Below are 21,923 nucleotides of genomic sequence, written 5' to 3'. Positions count from 1 at the left end.
TCAGCTACTGTCCATCCTCTGCTTGCCACTACCATCAGGATCTTCAAGTATAAAAGGATTTAGAAAACCCATAGTGTTGCCAATGATAGTTGGGAGCCAGGCATCATCCCTGCATGGTTGAACCACTGAGGTGTTTGTTATTTGTTTATTTTCCCCCCAGGTTTTCCCCACTTTCCTCAATAAATCGTGGTTTGTTTTGCATCTTATCCTGGGTTAAGTTTTTACTTACCTGAGGGAGTGGGGTGAGGGTCTAACTTATCAGGTGACTAGATACCGGAAGCTGGGGCCGAACCAACAACCTTCTAGGTACCTGTTGCCATACCATTTTCAGTGCAACAGCTACCCCGCACCTCATGAATTATGTTGGGGGACTCTTCAAGTGGGGAATTCATGGTTCTGAGTTTCACTGACCCCAGGAGGCCAGCACCATGGGGCTGGACTAGGAAAGGGAAAGACTGCAGTGTTGCTAATTCTCTTAGCTGTTTAGTGAAGCTTGCAATGGTTGGTGTGTTGGCTCTAGGCCCCAGCTCCTGGAGTGCTAAGATTATGTGACAATCTCATCTTTTCTTCTTAAAAAAAGGGTCAGTTGCTAGCTTGGGGGAACATGGAGCCAACAGCTCTAATCTCCCCCCCTCCAACTCATGATTTTAATCCAGTCTCATACTATAGGGGGGAAGAGGGATGTTTTATACTTTGTGGCTACTGGGGACTTGGGCTGCTGCTGGAAGAGAAGATGGGGGTTTATAAAGGCACCAGTGGCTCCATGGCACTGGACTCACACTTGGGAAGGGGTCCATCGTCTAGGGTTGCCAGGCATCCAGTTTTCAACTGGAATGCCCAGTTGAAAAGGGACCCTGGTGGCTCTGGTCAGCAACCCCCCTGCCCCAGCCTGGAGCCCTCTCCTGTACCCCAAACCCCTCATCTCGCCTCACCCTGCCCCAGAGCCCTCACCCCCTCCCACACCCCAACCCCCTGCCCCAGCCTGCTGAAAATGAGCGAGTGAGTGAGGGTGGGACAGAGCGAGTGACAAAGGGAGGGGGATGGAGTGAATGAGGGCAGGGCCTTGGAGAAGGGGTTGGGCAGGGGCGGGGCAAGGGTGTTTGGTTTTCAGCAAATAGAAAGTTGGCAACCCTACCATAATCCCAGGTCAGGTGTGTGGGGTAAGGGCAGCAGGTGTCTGCCCTGAGCAGAGCAGGCAGAGGCAGTGTGGCATGTCTCGCCCCTTCTCCTCCCACGCGGCTCATACCACTTGGGGTGGCTGTGTGTGGGGGGTGGCTGCGGGGGGGCTTCACAGGCCTGGGTCTGGCATTTCTGGCAGACAGCTGGGCTGCACAGGCAGCTGGGCTCCCCTGTGGCACCTGCATGCAGATCTTGCAGCCCTCAACCCCTCCCTGTGCTCTTGGGCCCTTGCCAGGCCTGGGGCACTGTTAGTGGGAGGAGTCCCCCACCCCGTGCAGCCACCCTGGCCCCACCATCATTTGGATGTGGAGGCTGGGGACCGTGGGGGTCCTGGACCATGCTAGACAGGAGCCAGTCACCCCAACTAGTGGGTGCTCCTTGGTCCATGTAAGCCTCCTCAGCCCAGGCCCTGCGGAGCAGCTGGAGTCCCATCACCCCATCCCCCCACCAGCACCCCTGGGGGAGATTTGAACCTCCTGCCCCTCTGAGCTCCCCTGGCCCACCTATGCTCCAGGCCCAGTGGGGAGCTGCACCTGGCCAAGCTGCAGCCAGGTGTGGGCCGTCCTGTTTCAGTTTGGTTCGGAGGAGAACGGGGCAAATCAGCAGGGGGTGGCTTTGCAGTTGGGGGCCTGAGAGTGGTCTGCCTGGGGATTCGGGGAGGGTACGGGGTCTGGTTCAGGAACAGAGATTTTGGAGGAGCCCTGTTCTGGTAGGCAGTGGGGAGATTCAGGTTGAGAGGCGTCAGTTCATAGAGGGGTCTGATCTGGTTCTGGCTGGAAGGTGGTCCAGTTTGGTGGGTTCAGTCTGGGGAGGGATATGCATCTGGTCCACTTTGGGGTGTTCCGTCTGGAGTGGGATGCGGGTCTGGTTCTATTTGGAGGGTTGGCCCGGTCTTTTGGGGGCACAGCTGGTCCTGGTCCTGTGCCTCTCTGCCTGGAGCAGGGATTTCCCTATACCGCTGAATTTCCCCACCACCACCCAAGTGATCAGCTAGTTACATGCAGTGTTACCAATTTAGTTATTGGTTGGCAATCTGAATTGAAATTGAAACATTAGTACACACTTTAAAAGCATATACAGTGTATGATAAAAACTTTTATCTGAAAAAGTATAATAGGTTTTAAAAGTATGAACAAAGGCTAGCTTCTTCACACAGCTGTTGCTTTTTCTGACAATGTTGGCACATTCATTTCATCAATGTTGACCAACCTTATAATTTCAAATTCTGATTTGTAAGCAAGGTCTGAATGAGCTGTCCCCTGACAACTAGTGAGGAGCTGGGGCGGGGAGGGGGAAGGCTTCAGGACCAGACTGTATTTACATAAATTCCCTACTTTGCTTAGGTATCCAGCAGACAGAGCTGTGCTGCCTAAGTGATCAATTTTGGCTGGTGATGGGTTACAAATCACTTTAGTATTGAATGAGAGGGTCATGAAATGTTGTTATCCTTATTGTATGAGCAAAGGGCAGAAGAACTATACTTAGCCTCTCCTAATTGAAGGGGTCACCCTCAATGCTTAATTTTTGCCAGCACTGAGTCTCGCACCTCTATTTTTGGCAGTTCATAGTCCCAGTTCATCAGTTAAGAAAGTAAAAAACTTGCTTGAACCCTGGCACCTCTTTCGTTACAAATTAAGCACTGGTCACCCTCAACTGAACTGCACTCGCTAAGCAAGGGGTTTCCATAGCAGATCCTGGGGGATGGGTCATGGGGAAAGATGGGGTTTTGCCTGGTGGTATGGGCTATGCCTAAGAGTCACAAGCACTATTTGACTTGCCCCTCTCCTCTATTTAAAGATAGAGCTTATTAGACTCCATAGAGAGTCTTTTGTTTTGTTAATTGACCACTAGAACTGTCACTATTAAACAGGTCTAAGTGCTTAGACCTGTTGCAAGACAGCATTTCTGTGGAAAAGACAGCTCAGCCTGCATTTGCTGTGAGGTTCCCGCACTGAGAGCTGAAATCACTGAGAGCTGGGTGGAACCTCAAGAGACCAAATTGCAGAGGTCACAGTGGCAGGTGGCAGCAAAAGGTGATGGTGCAGGGCAATCGGTGATGGAGTGGTGGAGTGAACGGTGGCACAACAAACAACAGTGGCCAGAGTGAGCAGCTGCAGTGAGTGGCGAGCAGCTGGAGGAATGAGCAAGCTGCCTTCTCCCCCGGAGCCCTCCCCAGTCCCCACCAGGGTGGGAGGTAAACTCAAGCAAAAGCAGCTCTGAACTCTGGGTCTTCACTGGCCAAGAACAACAACTATGAGTGGGGTGCAGTAGAGAGAGAAGGGAGGAGCATTAAAGGAACATTTGTTTATTAGACTACGTTTTAGTGACTTTGCTCCAGAATGCTAGATTTGTGACTGAGAAACTTATATAAATATACATTTCCTAATAGGCCAAGATTTTTAAAACGCATTATATGCCAAGGTCATTATCTCACATTGTTCCTATCTTGAGAGGTTGTTATCATGGGGAATTTCTGTACTAAACATTTTTATTATATTATCATTAATTTTTACATAAGAACGGCCATATTGGGTCAGACCAATGCTCCATCTAGACCAGTACCCTGTCTTCTGACAGTGGCTAATGCCAGGTGGTTCAAAGGGAATTAACAGAACAGGGCAATTATCGAGTGATCCATCCCCTGTCATTCACTCCCAGCTTCTGGCAAGCAGAGGCTCTCAGAGTATGGTGTTGCATTCCCGCCCATCCTGGCTAATAGCCATTGATGGACATATCCTCCATGAATTTATCTAGTTCTTTTTTGAACCCTGTTATAGTTTTGGCCTTCACAACATCCCCTGTCAAAGAGTTCCACAGGTTGAGCGTGTGCTGTGTGAAGAAGTACTTCCTTTTGTTTGTTTTAAACCTGCTGCCTATTAATTTTATTGGGTGACCCCTAGTTCTTGTGTTATGTGAAGAAGCTTATTCACTTTCTCCATACCAGTTAAGATTTTATAGACCTCTATCATATCCCATCTTAGTCCTCTCTTTTCCAAGCTGAAAAGTCCAAATTTTTTTAATCTCTCCTCATATGGAAGCTGTTCCATATCCCTAATCATTTTAGTTGCCCTTCTCTGTACCTTTTCCAACTCCAATATATCTTTTTTGAGATAGGGCGACCCGAACTGCATGCAGTATTCAAGATGTTAGCATACCATGGATTTATATAGTAAAACTGGATGAGCTTGGTTTGCCACACTGATCAGCAAAGCCAATGCTGACGAACCATATGAAACACCAGTCCTCCGGACTGCACTGACATGCAGAAAGCCATATAAGCCAGTCATTGTCAAAGCCAATTTTAGAAGTACTTAAAAAGGCTGTTAAAAATGCTGGAGACACAAGACAGTTTATTCAAACAAACATGGCTGTCACATTATACTTTCTCTTTAAGCAAGAGATACCACACGCTACGAGCTGGAGGCCAACGTGAAGTGCATTGTCATTTGCAACAGTGAAAGACTTAGCAGTTGAAAAAGTGAAGAACTCTCTCACCGCATTTGGAAAATGTGCACACATAGCTGATGAATGAACGATGCAAATGGGTGTCTAGTATTAAGTCACTGCATACGTTATCTTGATGTCAGTGGTAGGCCAGTAGATGAATTTCTAGATGTTCAGTTTATAAAAGACACATTGGCTGCATCTCTGACAACCCACATCTTAGAAGAGTTTAATGCTTGCAAATTGAACCTGAAAGAGATGGCTGCTTGTGCATTTGAAGGAGCTGCAAACTTCTCTGGAAGACATAGTGGAGTACACGCTTTGCTCAGAGAAAAGTGTAACTCTGATCTCTTCTATACACACTGCAAGGCCATCTATGCCAACTAGCACTAGTACGAGCTGCAGAATCTTCAAAAGGCATTTAAAAAGCTATAAATGTATTGTCTTCATTATACTCTCTTTTCAGCAAGAGTCCAAAAGGACTGAACTTCTTGTAAAATATAGAAGATACACTGGGACTGAAGTTCAAATTAGTCCAACCTGGGAAAACCCTATGGCTTTCTCATGAGTGATCCTTGGCTGTTGTCTTAAAATTACTGCAACCATTATTATTGGCTTTAGAAAGTATCTACTGAGATTGGATGGATCTAAGTAGTGAGGCTGTTGGACTACTTTTGTTACTAAGTTCAGAGAAGACAATCACCATTTTCTCTTGTAAATCTACTGTTGAAACCACTTGGGTCACTAAACAATGCTATCCAGGCATCAGCTACAACAGTAGTAGATCTCTGTCCAGCAATGGAAGCTACACTTGTATCAATCAGAGAGATATCCACTGAAAACATACTGGAAGAAGCAAAGACTTCAGTTCAGAAGTTGATTAATTAAGGCAGTGGTTCTCAAACTAGGGCAGCTGCTTATTCAGGGAGAGCTCCTGGTGGGCCGGGTTGGTTTGTTTACCTGCCACATTCGCAGGTTCGGCGGATCGCAGTTCCCACTGGCCGCGGTTCACCGCTCCAGGCCAATGGGGGCTGCAGGAAGGGCGGCCAGCACATCCCTTGGCCCGTGCCGCTTCCCGCAGCCCCCATTGAGAATTGAGAAATTCATTAACAGCAAAATTACAACAAGAGACCAAGAAGGGTGTAGATATAGTGCTTTTTAGTAGGCTCCTGTAGCCAATTTTGTGTGATGATTTAAAAACATGAGTTAAAGCTAATACAATGGTTGTGAAACATTTTTCAGTTTTTACTATGGTGTCATACAGCCCACCTTCACCCTAGTGGTCTCACCCCTCATTGGTCCTCCCTCCTCCTCCCAGTATTTTTGAACCCCCCCCCCTCCCCGCAATTTCAATCCCTGGGGGCAACACTGGCGTGGAGGGAACCTTTAGCAATTTATTTTATGTGCACTTGAGAGTATTCTTTTTGCCCTAAGGCAACCATTGCTGGTACCCTAATGGCAGCCACCTCCATCTGCAATTTAAACCTGTAAATAAAACCTGTGCAGCTGTGTGCCATGTACAGCCCATGTCTTTTACAATCATTCCCCATGGGGGCCCACAAAAAGTTAATCCGGCCCTGGAGGCGATTCAATAGACGCCCTGAAGCGGCGTGTCACCGCCTGGCCCCTGATCCCGAGCCCGTGGAGCGCCCGGCCGGACCGGGACGGCGGGGCCGGACTCCGGCCAAGCGAGACCAGCCAATCCCGCCCTGCCCAGGCGGCCGCGTCTCCCAGCGGCGGCCACAGGGGGCGGCAGAGAGAGGCGCGTCATGTGATGCGGGGGCAGAGCCCGGCCTGGCTGTGGGCAGCGGGCAGAACCGCCGCCGCCACCACGCCTAGCGGAGCCCGCGAGCGAGGCCGGGCGGAGGGGCGGTGCGGGGGCCGGCGGGCGATGGAGGCGCTGTGAGCGGGGCCGGGAGCGCGGGGCGGCGGCGGCGGCAGCATGTCGCGCTCGGTGCTGCAGCCCAGTCAGCAGAAGCTGGCGGAGAAGCTGACCATCCTCAACGACCGGGGCATCGGCATGCTCACCCGGCTCTACAACATCAAGAAGGTGCGGGGGCCCCGCGGCGGGGGTGGCGCGGCGCGGGGAGCCGGGCGGGACGGCGGGGGGAATCGCCGCCGCCCGGATCATTCCTGGGCCCTGGCGGCCTCCCTCCTGCGCCGGATCCGGCCGCCGCCGCTCCTGCGGCGGGACCCTGGCGGCTCCGCCGCGGCCTAGCTGCGGGGCCCTGGGCGCAGCCTCTCCCCAGTGGAGCTCTCCTGAGCGGCGAGAGCTCCGGTCCCCGCACAGGCTCGGCCCGCGGCGCTGGGCGGGGGCTGCGGGGTCGGGGCTTCCCGCGAAGGAAGCGGAGCCGCGATGGGAAAACTTCCCGTCTGGCGTCGGCCTCGGCATTGGGGTGAGATCGCCGCGGGGAGGCATCCCCGGGGCCGCCGCCTGGATGGAGGCCGATCGGACAGAACTGTGGGGTTCGGGAGTCCAGGGGTGGGTGTTTCTCTCCCGGGAGGTGCAAAGGGGGGAAAGGCTTGCGAGACCACCCACAATCCCCAGGGAAGCGGGCAGCGAGCCGCCCGCTCCATGAAATGAAATGACTGTCTCCCGTCTGACCACGGCACTTCTTGGGAGGAGCCCAACAGGGTGTAAAGCAGGCATTTCCTATCAGGGTTTTTTTGTTTGTGAGTCACGACACCAGGGAGAGTATGGGTCAGCTTCCCAGCCCAACCTGCCAAAGGTTCCCTGCTACCTAAGAGAAAAGGTCTCATTAAAAGTAATATACTTTAATCTCAACAAGTTTGAGGCAGATCAGGTGGTTGCTTAGAAAGATTGCTGCTGGTTTCAGTGGTAACAGATGTTTTGAGTTCTCCTTGGTGCTAAAAGACTAGTAACAGCTAGTCTCCACTTTGGCTTTACTTTTATTAGAAAAATAAAGGAAGGAAGATTGTGTTTTTTATAAAGGAAAATGGTTCAGAGGTGCATGAAGTTAACATACGTTATGATTATTTATGTAGAGAAAAATGGCCACTCCCTTTTCGGAAAGGTTTCTCAAGTTTAGTTTACCTTGTTTTGAAGCAAGATTTTTTGTTTATAGACTGTTTAGTGACCATTTTTAGTCAGCTATTAGATACCTTGAGTTCTTGTTGACTTATTCTAAACTTTTTGTTATCTTAATTTCTTCAACAATGACATACTGACACTAGGTAGAACTTCAGGTTTCGAATGAATCCAATTGAAAGGGTGAATTTTGGTTAATTAAGATTTTACTATGACTTCTGTTTATTCTGCTTTATCTAATTAGTGTATTCTAGAAGGCATAGTTTGATTGCATTTCATATGATGTAGTTTTTATGTTCTGAGGATGTGCAGATGTGTGCAGGATTGAGGCCTCAAATTCCCCAAGCTATTCTGCACACTCCGATTTTGCACTCATTGTTTTAAAAATACTTCTGATTTGATACATGAAAAAAGAACCACAGATCACCCTGAAGGATGTAACCGGTATTGAGTGACTGAACTGAGTGATTCCTGGTTAAACTATGAGCTGCAACACACTTCTTGTCAGATAGCTTCTACATTATAGGAAGCATTTTTACTTCAGAAGTTATACTGAGTACATTAAAACTTAACAGTGGGCCACAGTGGCTTTCTAATAGTTTTGTAATGTGAGAATTTAAGGGCATGTCTAAATGCAGACATATCAATTTTGCTGAAGCTGTTTTTTTGTTTTTGTTTTTTTAATTGATTTAGTTAAACTGGTGCAAAAAGGCTGTGTTGGACATGCTTATTTAGGATTTATTTACCTTGTCAATTTAGGAGTAGGTTTACACTGTGTTAACTAAGTCAGTCTAAACAGGTGCAAATTTCTTGTGCAGACAAGGCCTAAATATATATATTAGGTGCTCTTAGCTTGCAGTTTCGTGTATTGGGAAGTGACCGGATATGTTCTCTGTTGTTTCAGTTTAATAGCAGTATAAATATAACAATATAAAGTTATCGTAAAATAGCGAAACCTTGTGTTCAGGGAAAATAACTTCAAGATACTTATTAAATCTATCTTATATACTCTTCTGTGAAGTCTAAGAGCTTACAGGTATAGGTATACTGGCAAAAAAAAAACCCTCCTAGTGTAGACACAATTATACTGGCAGTAATTTTTTGACAGTATATCTTATGCTGGTTTGGGAGTGAAATACATTAGACAGGTAAAAGCACTCTTTGCTACTATAACTGTCTGCGTTAAGTCAAGGCTTTTGCCCATATACATATGTTGTCTTAAAAAAAAAATTAACCTGAAACTGACACATCTGTGCAGACGGAAGTGTTAAGGGTAGATCTGGCTTTAGTCACCAAAAGTGACTCACTGTAACTGGGTCTGCTTGGCTCTTTTGGGGTTATGGTATTCGCCCTTCAAGGCTCTAAAGTTGTATCTGCTCCAGATGGCATGATGGTAGAAGTGCTTAACTGTCCATTGTGTCCAAAATTCCAAGGGTTGATGCACCTTTAGGGAGGAGAGGACTCCAGTCATGCCTGCAGATAGCCCAAGTTCAAATATTAGATGGTTTAGGAGGTGTATGTAGGTAGTTCAGCTCTGTGTTGCGTATTCCACTGCAAAGCTGGTAGAGTCCCAGATAGAAATCTGTGTGGGAGTTCATGTAGCTGCTTGTTTTTCTACTTACATTTTTTTTTTAATTTATATTTTAAACAGGATTCATCATTGTGGTAACTGAATGGCAATGGCAACATGGTGTCTGAGTGAACTGTAGAGGGGAAGGGGTTCCGGCACAGAGCTGAAGAGTTGGGCTTCCGTAAGGTTGAACCTAGAGTTTCCCATGAATCTTGGGCTTGAAGTGTGCGTGCCCTGAGCTCTTTGTGACTGCAGACCTCTCCCCAAAGATGAGGCTGTGTCTGAAACCAAGCTCAAACTTGCTGAATTTTCAGACAACTCTTCAGGAGGAAAGAATCTTAGTGTTTTTAGTTTTGAAACTCCCTTTAAATATTCAAGAGGAGAATTGGGAACTCAAATAACTACAAGTTACTAATCATTATGTGGTACTGCGGTTAAAGGAAATGGTTAAGATGGTTTTTATAAGAGGAAGTGATAGTAGATCAAGTGATAAGACTGAAAATTGCTGTAATCATTGGTTAGAGAATAAGGATGTTCAAAGGATGGTTAAGAAGTTTCTTGCCTGTTTAAGTGCGTGCACTAAACAAAATATTTGCTCCAAAGTAATTTTAGAAGTTATCAGGAATGGTTAAAGACTGAGTTTGTACTTCATCTTTGCTTGTAAACATCTCAGTTTTTATGTCATTGAACTCCTTTTTTTTTTCCTCTGCCTAAAATTGTTGATTGCTCTTCAGTTCCTGTCTGCAGAAACTTCCTGACGTTACATTGTTTTTTGAAATAGTAGTTTGGAATTCATTGAATTTAACTTTAGCTGATATTGTCTATCTTGAATAGCACAAACTTTAATAAATGAAGGAAGTCACAGGTTCTTCAGTGTTTTTAGATGTAACCTACAGTATATGCTTTACGCAAAACTTGATTATCATTCATCTTTCATGCTAATGTTCTTATTTTTTTTTTAATACTGTGCATGAGTGAAAAGTTTAATTGAAGACTTATCTTGAAATCTTAATGCTCTTAAATGAGTTTGCACAGAAGCACTGGTTGTGGGATCCACTACCCTATTTTTCTTCCCCTTCTCTGCTGCCAAGACACTGTGTCTGCTACTCTACTCCCTCCAATCTTGTGGCACTGAAAGGATCTATCTTCCTCTGTTCATAGTTCTCTCCAGCAACAGAGCTAAACTAATGTGGTTCTCATTGGTTTCACTACTGCCCACAGGATTCTGATTTGCAACAGTGATTTGGGGACAAGAATGAAATGAAGTAAGGAAGAGTACCCGGTGAATGGTTCACTTCCCCCCTATGGTGAGAGCACAGGGTATGGGCAGTATGAAGAGTGGTTAGTAAAGTGGTGTATGTTGGAGTAAGATGCTGCTAGCGTGTTGCTAGTGGACCATCTGTTTTATGTCTGATCTGTACCAGGAGTGGATTTCTGCAGGGTCGCAAATGTCTGCACAGTGGTCCCAACCCTTCTCGATATTGGGACCAATCTTAGTTCTGAATTTGGATGTGCTGCCTCTACACTTTCTCTCTTCGCTTGTTCCTTCCCGTCAATTGAGCCTGGCTCTTTCCTCAGCTCCTCAAAGGATTATACTGGTGCTGCAGCTTTTCACACAGAACTTCCTTAGCTATTGTGCTTGTAGGTGAGTAACTTTTCTGTAGTACCAAACACAGTTTAGTGCTCTCCCACAACCTCTGTTCCTGAAAAAGCACAAGTAAACTTCTCAAGCAAACACTTTTCTGCTTGTGACTTTGCCTCTGGTAAGAGCAGCAAAGATAAACTGATTAGACTGTAAATTTCTCTGTCAATGCTCCTACATTTCTAGGTAGCAGTGACACGGGAACAATTCTTTTCAGTGGGGGTATTTCTTTCTAGAGACTTAGGTTGTTGTTTTTTTTTAAAGTGTGTGGTTGCCAGGTCATATTTGCTACAAGATTTTATGGTGAATTTAAACACTTGGAATAGCTAACTGAACCAAGACCGGAATCTATGATGGAATCCAGTGTTGGTGTTAAAGTTCTTGTGGTTTTAGAATAAATGATTTTAATGAGTGTCAGAGCAACATACTATCAATAGAACAGTTCAAGATAATAAAGTTAAGGTCGCAGAATAATGCTCCAAAAATAAGGAATCAGAAATCAGTGTTTTTAATATTTTAATTGAGTTTGTTGTCATTGTGCTATTAATATCCAGTTCCAAAGTACAACTTCTATGTCTGTGCACAGGATTTGCAAAATTCTTCTTAAGATGTCAGAAGATGTTGTATTTAATTAGAAGGAAAAAATGGGCACAGCGTTAAAGGTCTTAACGTGACCTTGTAACTTTCCAAAATTAAACAGTTTTAAACAAGGCTTGGCATTTGGTATACAGAGACCTTATCCTGTTTGGTAACATGGCAAACACACCATTTAGAATCTCTTAAACCTTTTATTAAAAATACAGGAAAAGAAGAAAAAAGTTAAAGCATTTAAAATGTAAAGTATTAAACAGGGTTCTCATTTTAATGACATCCTTTGTTCCCTTTACCTTAAGAGAGTTTTCAAGAAAGAAATCCCACTTGTTTGACAACTACATGGTATTGAAGATGGTAGTAGCTGTCCTTTTTGGGGAAAAGAGAAGTTAGTTGAGATGAAATGGAGATGTGATTGCTGAAGTCTGAAATGACAGACCCACACAGAAGGGGAAAGAAAAAACAGCAAAGACATAAAATGAAATTTCTGTCCCTGGTGTTACTTTCACTTGCAGCCTCGCTGCTGGAAAAACACAGGCACAGCACATGGTCTTCACCACCACTCTGAGACCTGGCAAAGTTTTACTAACATAGTCTGGTTAAGGCATTGCCTTTAGCTGCCTTTCTGGTCACAGGCTTACATTAATTTTGCAAAATATAGTCTTGGCTGGCGTAACCAGACTCTCTATTAGATTGAAGAAAAAAGGAGAGAGATAGGAAAGAAATGAAATAAGGTAGGAAAGGAGGAGGACACATGGTGGGGTATATGTGACACAGACTCCCATTCCAGGTGGTGGTTGGGATTGAGCTGATGGAAGTAGCAATGGGGAGACGTCATCATGGTCCCTCTCTCTGGCCTCATCTGGTCAGGACATCTCTCGGGAGTAGGGCAAAAAAGGTTTGGGGTTCCAGGAGATGATGGGAATGGCAGCCATGATGGTGAACCTTTCCTCCTTCCCCTTCTTTTGTCTTTGTCAGCCAGCGTTGCTGTAGCCAATTTTTCTCCAAAGTCTTTTATTTTAAGGACTCCAAAAGGGAGTGGTAGGTGAAATAGCCCAGGGGCTCTTTACCGTTACAGACTACTGTACCCCTTTCAGGAATCTGATTTGTTTTGCGTACCCCAAGTGTCACCTCACTTAAAAACTTCTTGCTTACAAAATCAGACACAAATATGCATAAGTGTCACAACACACTATTACTGAAAAATTGTTCACTTTCTGATTACCATATTCTAAAATAAATCAACTGGAATATAAATATTGTAATTACATTTCAATGTATAGTATATAGAGCCGTATAAACAAGAAATTATATGAACTTTCAGTTTGCACTGACTTCGCTAGTGCTTTTTATGTAGCCTGATGTAAAACTAGGCAAATATCTAGATGAGTTGATGTACCTCCTGGAAGACGTCTGCATACCCTCAGGGGTATGCATACCACTGGTTGAGAACCACTGGAATAGCCCATTCCCTCCTTGTTTTGTTCACCAATTACACCTAATTTCCAAAACACCAATTTTGGTTCATTGAGTTCTGGTCCCACACTTCTCCTATGTACCAGACATGATCTTAACTCAGTCCTCGAGTTAGATCAGTAGGCCTTCTTTTTTTAAGACTAATTTAGTCTTTGTCTTCGCTTTGCCCCTTTTCCCATCAACATTTGTTATAGGTTACTGTGACACTTTATAAACTTTAACCACTTTCCCAGTTAGGCTCACAAGTGGAGTAAACTTGTAGGCGTAATTATTACAACTGATCAGTCATAGGAGTTAAAATATTGGTATCGGCTTAACTTCTGTTAAATTTCCTTGTAGGCTGGTAGGGGCCATCTTGGAAGATAAAGTTAGATATGTAGTTTAGTGTACGAAACTAGCAGAACGGGATTGCATTAAAATTTATTTACCTAATAGGAGTATTGAATGTGAAAAGCATAACCAAACTAAGCCTTAGGATCACCAAAGAACAGAGTGTTTTACATATTAGTTCTGACTTAAGACTACTTTTAGCTTTCTAAATTGACAGCTTGGCTCCTGATCCCACAGTGAGCAGCATGCAGGAAAAGGGACATCCCATATAGAGCTTACTGTGAAATCAGAGCTTAAAGCCTTGTGTAGTAAATGACATCCTCCATTTTGAAATCTCAAAATCAGAGTTGTTAAAGCTTTGTTTTTTAATTATATGAGCAGATTTATTACCACTTGTCAAATTTCCAACACTTACTCATAAGTCAATTGAGTGCTTTTTCACTTATTTAACTTTTGCCATAATTACAGGTACATATTCTTTCAGATGAGTAATATATGGCATATAAATGGTGCTGAAGAAAGAATAGTCTCTAAGAAGGAACACCATAGGGACAGTGGGTGAGGTTCTCATTTCTGCTCCAGTCCCTTTACACTTGATATAAGGCCAGAGTCCCTGAAATCCCCAGTTCTGGCTGGGGAAGGGTTTCAGTCAACACAGATACTACAGAAGACAGCTGTAATACTGCCTTCAGAAAATTCCTTCCCAACCCTTGGGCAGTGACTACCTTGTCTACGGTAAAGGGAAAAGTCTACCTAAGCTACACAGTTTGAGATACGTGAGTAGCGTAACTCAAATGGACGTAGCTTAGATCTACTTACCACAGGGTCCACGCTACGCAACGTTGACAGGAGACGATCTCCCATTGACTTCTGTTACTCTTCTTGATCAGGTGGAGTTCAGCAGTCAACGGGAGAGTGATCGGTGGTTGATTTAGCGGGTCTAAAGACCAGTCTAAAGTCCAGTCTAAAGACCCGCTAAATCGACCACCGGTGCATTGATCATCGCAGTGTCGATCCTCCATAAGTGTAGACAAACCCTCAGGCTGGGGGCAGGAGTGGCTTACCTGGGGTAGGGCCACAGCAAGCAGTGCTTCAGGATTCATTTGAGTATTCTGCATCAACTATGGGTTTTAGAAATATTGAGGAGAACTTTGAGATCCTGTTACAAAACTGCAGATTGTTTGTTCATTTCCACACCCAGTTCGTTATTCAGCCTGTCACGTGATACTACAAAAGTGACTAATTTAAGTCACAGTAAAGGATAAGGTTATTTTAAAAGAATGTTCAGAAGATGATCAGGTGCAGCTGAAGAAGCTAGTGCGCCTTTTTTGATTTACACGTTAAACTGAAAATCATCCCAAAAGAGCTGGTCCGTGGTTTGCGAACGAAAGAGAAAGTTTTAACAACCTTTTTGCTTCTCAGGCAGATCACAAGTCACTTAAATGAAGATGTTGAAATTTTGTGGCAATTTAAGCCCACTGTTTTTTCTTCTCATTACCTGTAACACTGCCCTCATACTTAATTAGTAGAATCAACCTTTTCTATTTGATCAGTTCTGATATTTACTAACATTACAACTTTTCAGAGCTAACCATATAAACTGTATTAGGTTTTTGTGTTGTGCTGTATTAGATTCAGAATTAAGTGTAAAGTGTCTGATTCTGTAGCCATTCTTGACACAAAAGTGCCATTGATGTCAGTAGTTTTGCTTGGGAAACAAATGCTCTGTCTTGGTCTAGTCCTAGAAGACATTAGGTTGGACTTCAGTTCCTGCATCAGAAATGACAGGTAGTAGATTTAATTTGTATTCAGGAAATATTTTGAACAGTTGAACCTGTCTGCACTACAAATATGGCTGTCTGAGACTGTTAAAACATTAAAATTCGTCACATGGATGACACCTATCCTCGTTGCAAGGTCTTCAGTGACTTAAGGAAGACCAAAGCTTTATCTTATGTACCTGATTCAGTTACAGAATGGAGGAGTTTGGTCCATGCTAAAAATTTTAACTAGATGAAGGGGATAAAATGTGTAACAGAGTCCATTGGCATGGTTGTATTTGTAGGTTAGGTGGAACTTTTGATTGTACACAATACAAATAACTCATGGAACTTCTGTGATACAGAATTAAGCATGTGCTATTGTAGGAGAAAGTTTGTCAAAACTCTTAAGAAGCATCAAAGCATTCAAAGCTTTACTGTGAGAAATAATTTGTCCATATCCTACAGATGACTTTTCACAGCAACTTGTTTAGTTCTTGTATGAAAGCCCTCATTCACATCGACTTTTCAGTAAACAAGCCTGTTGATTAATAAACTGTAGACTTCCACACAGTATGGGAAATTTAACAGAATGAGTCAGCTGTGGCAGCCTTCACCAGAGATGTTAAGGCAATCACTTTTTAATCTTAATCTATTCATTTATAGTGTAAAGAGTTTCTTTATATGTTGAACTTCCAGTATAGCTTTTCAATGGAATTGCTGTTTTTTCTCTCCTTTCTCCCCCACTCCAGGGTTTTTTCAAAATTAGACATTAATAACTGATAATTAGCTTCAAATAAATGACAAACAAAGGTTAAGTAACTGACAAACCTAGGGAAATTCAGAGGTGATGATGTAACTCTATCTCTGAATTACCTTTTTGCCTAACTATTAAATGGGTCCCTTTCAGGCCACTCATACATAGAGTGCAACTTACTGTTCCTAAAAAAGTTTTAGACTGAACCTTTTTTGCATATTTTAAGCCCCACACTGTAAGAACACTTGCCCATGATTTTCTTGTGTGGCATATGAATTTGCCATACAGCAGAATGCAATGGCTCAGGAGTTTCTACATCTCTTATTAGGGTATCTTGTAATTAGCATTGTGTAGATTAGTTGTACATTTTGGGGATTGTCAAAGAAATCTAATGCAAATTACTAAAAACATACCCTAAATTTTGGAAAGCCATATGGATGTTTTGCAATACTGTACCACCTTTGCAGAACCAGACCTTAATGTAATTTTTCTGTGTTGGATCATTTTATGTTTTCCTGTATTTTTCCATATGATCTTAGTATTTTCCTATTTCCAGCCTGCCCTTTCTCATATAAATCCATGGTACATCCACATCTTAAATACTGCGGGCAGATGTTGTTTCCCCATCTCAAAAAAGATATGTTGGAATTGGAAAAGGTAACAAAAATTATTAGGGGTATGGAACAGCTTCTTTATGAGGAGAGATTAATAAGACTGGGAATTTTCAGCTTGGAAAAGAGACGACGGGGGGGGATATGATAGGTCTGTAAAATCATGATTGGTGTGGAGAAAGTAAATAAGGAAGTGTTATTTCCTCTTCCTCATAACAAGAACTAGGGGTCACCAAATGAAATTAATAGGCAGCAAGTTTAAAACAAAAAGGAAGTATTTCTTCACACAACTCAGTCAACTTGTGGAACTCCTTGCCAGAGGATGTTATGAAGGCCAAGACTATAACAGGGTTCAAAAAAGAACTAGATAAATTCATGGAGGATAGGTCCATCAATGGCTATTAGTCAGGATGGGCATGAATGGTGTCTCTAGCCTCTGTTTGCCAGAAGCTGGGGATGATCACTTGATGATTCCCTGTTCTGTTCATTCCCTCTGGGGCACCTGGCATTGGCCACTGTTGGAAGACAGGATGCTGGGCCAGATGGACCTTTGGTCTGACCCAGTATGGCCCTTCTTATATTCTTATAAATGCTGGAGACACTAACTCCTCTGGTCATGTCTCTCACTAATTGTTTCGATGAATTCCCAGTCTGGCTTTCACTACAGTCACAAACTGCAGTTGTCCATCTGATGAGTCTTCCTTTCTGCTCATTGCTCATTCTTTGTCAGTGTAGCTTTTGACTCTGTGGGCAGTTCTGTCTTCCTAGGTAGAGTCCATAGGTATTTAGTAATCTGCATGTCAGCTGTTATAGAACCACTTTTTCCAAAGGTTGTTCATTTACACCAGGACACCTCCATGAAGTTTCATAGAGCCTAAGTCTTGTTTATCACCTACTTCCCTCTTTCTTACCATATTTATTTAATCATAGCTATCATTTATCCCAATTATCCAAATTTCCAAAGCCTTAGGCTATCCTAGAATTTTGAATAATCTGGATTTACCAGTATGTTTTTTATTTGAATTTGGATGTTATACTTGCTCTGTGAAGAAGGCTGCTTTCCACTTTTAATTGTTGTCCATGGGCCAGATGAATAATTATCCTCACTTCACAGCACATATCCTACTGATAATGAGCGTGAACCTGAGAGGTATTGATGAACTGCAGCTCCCATTGAAGTAATTTAAACCAGTTTTATAATAGAGAAGATTGATTCCACAAAGATCAAGGGTAGAATATGTCCACTGTGTAGTAACTAACTTTCTAGAGCAAAATTTTTCTATGCTTAGTCATATGCTCTTACTCCCATTGGTTTCAGTGGGTTCAGTGATGTAACTGAGCACAGCCGTTGCCCCTTGAAGAAGTTACTGATTTATTCAGCCTCTCTCTCAAGGGGGGGGTGGAGAATTTTGCAGGGCAATTGTAAGATTATCGCTTTTTCAGCCCTTAGTTTGTTTGGCATTTGGCATATGCATTTAACTGATATTTTTGTATAAAGTTGATTTTACCTGGATGCTTGGCCTCAACATATTTATTTAAAGGAAAACTATAAGACTGGTAGTCAAGAAATATGACCATCTGGCTGTGTTTTGGATTGTGAGCATCCTTGTGTACGGAGCAGTCAGTAGAGGAAGAATACTAAGAGCTAGATCCACTTAAGTGCTAAAGTCCAATATTTAGGTGGCACTGAGGTCCTGAAAACCACTTCTCAGCTGCTGCCTAACCGTGGACACCAAGAGTCCCTTTGCACCTACATTTCCACCATTAAAGTTCCCTAGGTACCTGAGCTTTGCCATTGAGCGTGCACACAGTTGCCTTGGTCTAGGTGCTTGGGTACATAGCTCATGCCTAAACCCTAGCGGGATCCTCAAACAAGACATTCTCGGCATCTGCCTCACCTGTGTGTCCTGATCTGGTACATGTGATCTGAACACTCCTAAACCCACCCAAAACAGGAGAAGGGTGTGTTGGTCAGGTCCCCCAAAACTTTTACTCCAGTGGTCAAAGCAGTCACTCTGCTTCTGTTCCCCTCTGCCTAATGTGGAGAAGGAATTTAAAGGATAGTGCCCTGACCAGTAGCCTATCTGGTATTCTGGAGCAGCAGGTCTTTCTTAAGCTCTCCTGTTAAAGCCATTCCACTGTATAAATAAATTTAATATGCATTGGAGCAGGTGGACTGGATCCTGTCACTGACTTTCCAGCTGAATGCCCTAACCACTGGGCTTTCAGAGTCATCACATTCTCTGATCCAGTGAATATTTATACGAAGTGGAACAGCTTCAACAGGAGAGATTGAAACCGGCCCCAGAATACCCAATAGCCCAGTGGGTAGAGCGTCCTGAGAGGGGTGAGACGCAAGTTCAAATATGTTCTTTCTATCAGGCCGAAGGGGGAATTGAACCTGTTTTTCTCATAATAGGTGAGTGCTCTAGTAGTTACCATGGGGATAAAAGTTACAAAGGAGATTCCATGACCATCTCCTTCTCTGGCATTTCTTACTAAAAATGTCTTTGGAGCCTAACTCCAGGAGAGAATTCATGGCTGAGAATCCCAAGACGAGACAGGTGTTTCCCTCTGACCCAGCCTTCAGCTCCTAACTCCCTTTGAGTAATGGGGCTTAGCCATACCCCTCTTCTTGGCATTTCCTATTGACTAGCTTAGGTGGCTTCCTGCTCAGCATGTTTGCTTTTGTGGATTTCTTTCTTAGGCACCTGTCTCTTCCCCTGGTGTTGTATTGGGAGCTTAGGAGTCTAGCTCAGGGCTGCAGATTTCACTGGGTGACAAGGTTCCTTTAAGTTAAGTATTGCAACACTGAATGATGCAGCATCTAAATCTCTCTGTGGTTCTAGCCCTAGATGTCTATGAGCAATCCGTATAAATGTTCAGAAGTCCTGCTTTGAATGCTGTGTTTTTTAAATGTTCATTTTAAGATATGCACGGTTTTAGGTGTAACAGTCTGACACTCTGTGTTCTGTATTTTTTTAATAGAAGGTAGTGGAGCCCTTCTGTAATTCTCTCAACAATTACTAGATTAAAGGTTAAATCAATATGTGGTTAATCTACTGGTTCTGGCACAGACTACAGATCCTAAGTGCAGAGTGATACTGTGTCAGTCCAATTGTTTACTTTCACATATTAACCATTTCTCTTGTTTTATGCCATTTTTACATACTTTTAAACATAGGGCTTAGTTCCTGTTTATCTTACACGAGTGATTTCTTTAGCAACTGAAGCTATGTTAAAATTCTTAAACTATTTTTTTTAATAAAGGCAGCCTCAGTGGATGGCAAGTATTCTGCTATTGCTAAAAATACAATCACGTATGTATAGTTCATTATTTTGGAGTGCAGATTATTTCATGCATTGTTGTGATTTCTTTATATAGATGAGATAATTACCTAACTGATCAAAAGATAATTTTAGTTTTTTGGGTCTCAGTGTAGCTACATTCAATAACAATATTTTCCTTTAAAATTGCATTCAGAAAGTAAAGCAAGAATGTTTTTTTGATGGCTTAATGTAGGAGTGAGAACATGCTGTGCTCCCAAGCATGACCCTTTAGTTCAGGAACATTCACAGATGTGTAGTTTCTGTTGGAGAATAGAAGTATAATGAACATGAGTGTATACTGATGTAATTGCCAACTATCTTCTGGCCAACTGAAATATGCACCTTCATTACTAATACAAAGATCCTGTTTTGGGGATATTTCCCTTCTGCATCATTTGGAGCAAGGGGAATGGGCTGGACTAAGGTATCCAAAAAGAGGAGAAAGGGGTAGTAGGGGAAAAAAGTGTTTCTAACTTGTAGAAACAACATAGTATTAATTTGCTATACCTTTGCTCTAATGTATCCTCGATGCATTTATCTCCTTGTTCACAATTATGCATTTTCTCAAATTTTCTGGAATATTTCAAAACTGAGTATTTTTAATTGTAAAATGTTATTTGTTAGGGTGTCCCCAGAGCAGGGGTGGGCAAACTACAGCCTGGGGCCACATCCAGCCCTTCAGATGTTTTCATCCGGCCTTCAAGCTCCTGCCAGGGAGCAGGGTCTGGGGTTTGCCCCACTCTGGAGCTCTAGCCGGGCAGTGGGGTTGGGGGTTGGCCCCACTCCGCACATGCAGTGGCTTCGCCCAGCTCTCAGAAGTAGCAGCATGTCCCCCTTCTGGCTCCTACGTTTAGGGGCTGCCAGGGGTCTCTGCATGCTGCCCACGGCCCAAGCACAGCCCCCACAGCTCCTGTTGGCCAGGAACCTCTGCCAATGGGAACTGCAGGGGCAGCGCCTGTGGACGGGGCAACGTGCAGAACAGCCTGGCCGCACTTCTGCGTAGGAGCCAGAGGGGGACATGCTGCTGTTTCCAGGAGCTGCTTGAGGTAAGCACTGCCTGGAGCCTGCCCCCCTCCTGGGCCCCAACTCCCTGCCCCCAACTCCCTGCCCCAGCCATGATCTCTCTCCCACCCTCCAAACCCCTCAGTTCCAGCCTGGAGCACCATCCTACATCCCTAACTCCTCATCCCCAGCCCCACCCCACACCCCCAGCTGGAGCCCACACCCCCCTCCAACCCTCTGCCCCAGCCCAGAGCCCCCTCCTGCACTCTGAACTCCTCATTTCTGGCCCCACTCCAGAGCCCGCCTTCCCTCCAACACCCCGGCCCCCAAATTTGTGATCATTCGTGGCCTGCCATACAATTTCCATACCCAGATGTGGCCCTTGGGCCAAAAAGTTTGCCCACCCCTGCCCTAAAGGCTCCAACCTAGATTGAAACTCTGTGCTAGAGACTGAACAAACATATATTAAGAATTGGGCTGTGCCCTGAGAAGCTTACATTTACAATCTAAATTAGCAAGGCGGGGAAGAGGGGGAGAGAGATTCAGAGAAGGCAAATGGCCTGCTCAGGGTCATGCAGCAGATCCAGAGATGCCAAGGGTTGGCTGTCCTTAAGAGTGAGATTTAAAGCCCCAAAGAGTGAGATTCAAGGCCAAAGGGTGAGACTTTCCAGGTCATGTGTTAGATGATTGCTTAAGACAAGGACTCTCATCTTTGGTCATTGGCGGCATCCAGTAGTCCAGGTTTTCAGTCCAACCAGTATTTAATAGTTTGTTTAAAATGTACGCTGTTTAATATTGCATATGAAACACTTAAATGTCCTGATTAGTATTAAATTAGGTCAGACTGTGCGGTGCGCCCACCTGGGGGGGGCCCTGGAGGAACACTGTGGGTGTGTGGCTGGGGCTTAGGTTAGCCCCCATTGCGGGGTTGGGAGGGAGCGCCACGGAGCACCGCCCAGCTCCACTCCTGGCCCTGGGGCCCTGGCTGCCAGCCCAAGGCCCCAGCCTCAGCCCCCTTACCCTTGTCCGCGTCCCCCTGCCTCCTGGAGCCGTGGCCCTGCTCCCAGCCTCGTCTCAGGAAGGGGTGTGTGGACAGAGGCAAGGAGGGCGTGAGGTAAAAAGTTTGGGGACCACTTGTCTAGGGCATGTGAAGATTCTATAAGCAGTGCAAACCAGCGGATT

The 21,923-nt window shown here is 44.4% G+C and overlaps 1 protein-coding gene across 3 annotated transcripts in view; it reads left to right on the top strand.

The window, feature by feature from the left end:
- Nucleotides 1-6,456: 6,456 nt before the first annotated feature.
- Nucleotides 6,457-21,923, top strand: part of NCKAP1 (NCK associated protein 1) — a 114,321-nt gene continuing 98,854 nt past the window's right edge. For all 3 annotated transcript variants that reach the window (XM_077829461.1, XM_077829460.1, XM_077829463.1), the window contains exon 1: nt 6,457-6,673. In XM_077829461.1, the coding sequence (XP_077685587.1) occupies nt 6,566-6,673 (108 nt within the window). In that variant the 5' untranslated portion in view covers nt 6,457-6,565. The remainder of the gene's footprint in view (nt 6,674-21,923) is intronic.

The sequence above is a fragment of the Eretmochelys imbricata genome, chromosome 11 (assembly GCF_965152235.1).
Source record: "Eretmochelys imbricata isolate rEreImb1 chromosome 11, rEreImb1.hap1, whole genome shotgun sequence".
In the NCBI taxonomy this organism is placed as follows: domain Eukaryota; kingdom Metazoa; phylum Chordata; order Testudines; family Cheloniidae; genus Eretmochelys; species Eretmochelys imbricata.
The sequence above is the reverse complement of the archived record's forward strand: the minus strand, read 5'-3'. Positions and strand labels throughout refer to the sequence as shown.